This window comes from Sphaeroforma arctica, assembly GCF_001186125.1.
Source record: "Sphaeroforma arctica JP610 unplaced genomic scaffold supercont1.184, whole genome shotgun sequence".
Taxonomy (NCBI): Eukaryota; class Ichthyosporea; order Ichthyophonida; genus Sphaeroforma; species Sphaeroforma arctica.
This window is the reverse complement of record NW_014040374.1, coordinates 1-2,456: the sequence shown is the minus strand read 5'-3', so window position 1 is coordinate 2,456 and position 2,456 is coordinate 1. Positions and strand designations below refer to the sequence as shown.

The following is a 2,456-nucleotide window of genomic DNA, read 5'->3' as shown; positions in this document are numbered from 1 at the left end:
GAAGGAGTGACTAGGGTGTATCAAAGCAGAGTATAAGAAATTATAAACTTGTGACCCAGATATCTATGCTTTTCAAACAGCCACCCATTTTCATAGGCTATTAAGGCCCATTTCTGATACCAAGTCACCCAACTCACAGTCATGGTGCCGTTGTGAACACTCTCACAGATATGTCTGGGCGCTGGCGAGTGGGCTGGGCATCTTCTTCGTGGGGTGTGGTGTCACCACAACACACGGGATCATGAGTCTGATGCACCCCACACCGCTGCACGACGTCCCAGTATGTTATTTCTATGGCGTGGCGTGGGTCTGCTATTACTCAGCTGTATCTCCAAGTGTTATTGTATTCATTCCTCATCTGTATCTCCAAGTGTTATTGTATTTATTCCTCAGCTGGGATATTGGCCTGCTGATCAAATTACGCCTACGTGGTCGTGTGTATATGGAATATCTACGCAAGTGTAGATCTCAGAATAATAAGCCGGCATGGGTATTCGTGTGAGCGCGGGTTTACCGTGCGCTTGTTTGTACTTGAATGTCCGCGAGTGGTCCACGCTTTCTTCCAGTGATTGGCCAAGCACACACGCTCCAGTAGTACAAACGTGTTACCTACACCCATACATGCATACGATCACGTTTAGTATCAACGCAAAACGTCAAATGCTAGCGTATGCATTCCGAAACCCTGGATCTCCTAAATCCTAAACCAAACTCTTAAACCCTAGACTAAGACCCCAGAACCCCCCCTCACCTCCAAAAACAACAACTCACACAGGTAGCGTTTGCCGTGCTGGGTCTGTCGGCCGTGCTGGAGGGATACTCTCTGCAAGTGGCCATCAAACAGGTGAAAGAGAATGCCGCGCATCACGACATGACTATGATGGAATACATCCGAGACGGCTCAGACCCAAATGACGTGGCTGTGGTATGATGTAGCTGACACTGGCAAGCGTGTAGACGGAGTTGTCCTGGTGGGGTGTTGTGGCTATTCTCGTATATATATATATATATATGTGTGTGTGTTTGTGTGCTTCTGTATGTAGAGTTTTTACTCCTGCGTATCGGTTCAGCATGGATTGAGTACCTCTATTGAACAATGTAGTGTCAAGGTGTACATGGCTTTTGCAGGCATGTCTGCCACACGTTCTGTTCTGTCGCACTACCAGGAAAAAAACGGTCTTCATTCACACCTCTTTATTTGTCCATTACCACACTCCAGCTTCTCGAAGACGGTGCTGCGGTGGCGGGTATTGGCATTGCAGCCACATGTCTGGGACTGTCGCACTACTACGACTCCTCTGTCTTTGATGCCGTGGGCAGTATCTCAGTAGGGATGCTGCTGGGTGGTTGTGCGACGTTCCTTGTGAAGCGGAACATGGATGCCCTGACCGGCAAGTCGGCGGATACTGACCTGCTGATGCGCGTAGTGCGCGAGATGGATAGTGTATGTTACTCAGCGGTGGTGTTGTTGGTTGTTCACGTATCTGTATTACGTATTTTGGGACTATCCGCTTCAGTGTGGTGCGTGTCTGTGTATGCCTATCTGCAGTATGTGCGGAGGTGCATGGGCGTACGAAGAAGGTTTGGTGTTGTCGGCTTTTGTCTATAAATGCGTGGGATGTGGCGATGTCACCAATCATTGGAGGCGTATATATATATGTGTGTGTATGTAGGGTTTCTTGGTGCGTGTGGCTGAGATGAGCGCTCTCTTGCACTCTATGAAGGAGATGTGCCGCTCGAGGTGCTCGTCACATACCACAGCTCTCAACCCAATCCATTGGCTGCGATAGAGACATCCGCAATCAATAGACACTCGATACCTTTATACACAAATTGATATGGCGGACGGGTTGCCCCACTGTTTATACGATGCTATAGAGATAGTCTGTGTACGAGTGCTTTTGTGTGGGGATCGCTTGGTTTGAGCATAGTATGTGACCTACAGCAAAACAAGCGATTACCATTACATCCAGAGGTGCATGGTGTGAGACCCCACGCCTGCCATAAATTAACATTGCACACAGACACACACACAACTTTGTCATTCAAGACGGGTTTGCTGTAGCTTGTTTGCAACACCCACACCGCTGCACTGATTCCTGACCAATTGGCAGGAAGTGATAGGCACGTCGAACGTGTAGTGTGCATTAAGAGTCCTATAGGTGGTTGACGTAACAGTGGTTGGTGTTGCGGAGTTTCACCGGAGCATTCGACTCACACCATGTCAGGTCAGCTCATGGACCTTGGATGAAAAAAAGCACTCGCTCTACGCACCTCTCTTCTGGGTGAGGATTGTAATGTTTGTATATTTGCTTCTCACACGGATAGTTTTGTACTGTTCAACTGCCCAGGATCCCGCGATCAACTCCACACACGACGTCAAAGCAATCCAAGTGGGTGCAGAGGCTGTGCGTTTCAAGGTAGGCGGTGTGCGCTTAGTTTAGTGCCACTCGATA

The 2,456-nt window shown here is 48.6% G+C and overlaps 1 protein-coding gene across 1 annotated transcript; it reads left to right on the top strand.

The window, feature by feature from the left end:
- Nucleotides 1-241: 241 nt before the first annotated feature.
- Nucleotides 242-2,420, top strand: SARC_03562 (hypothetical protein; the record flags this gene model as incomplete). The annotated part of the gene is made up of 4 exons (XM_014302628.1): nt 242-280; nt 776-925; nt 1,220-1,444; nt 2,352-2,420. Coding segments are annotated over 4 exons (483 nt in total), but the record flags the coding sequence as incomplete, so codon positions are not given.
- Between the last annotated feature and the right edge of the window lie 36 nt (nt 2,421-2,456).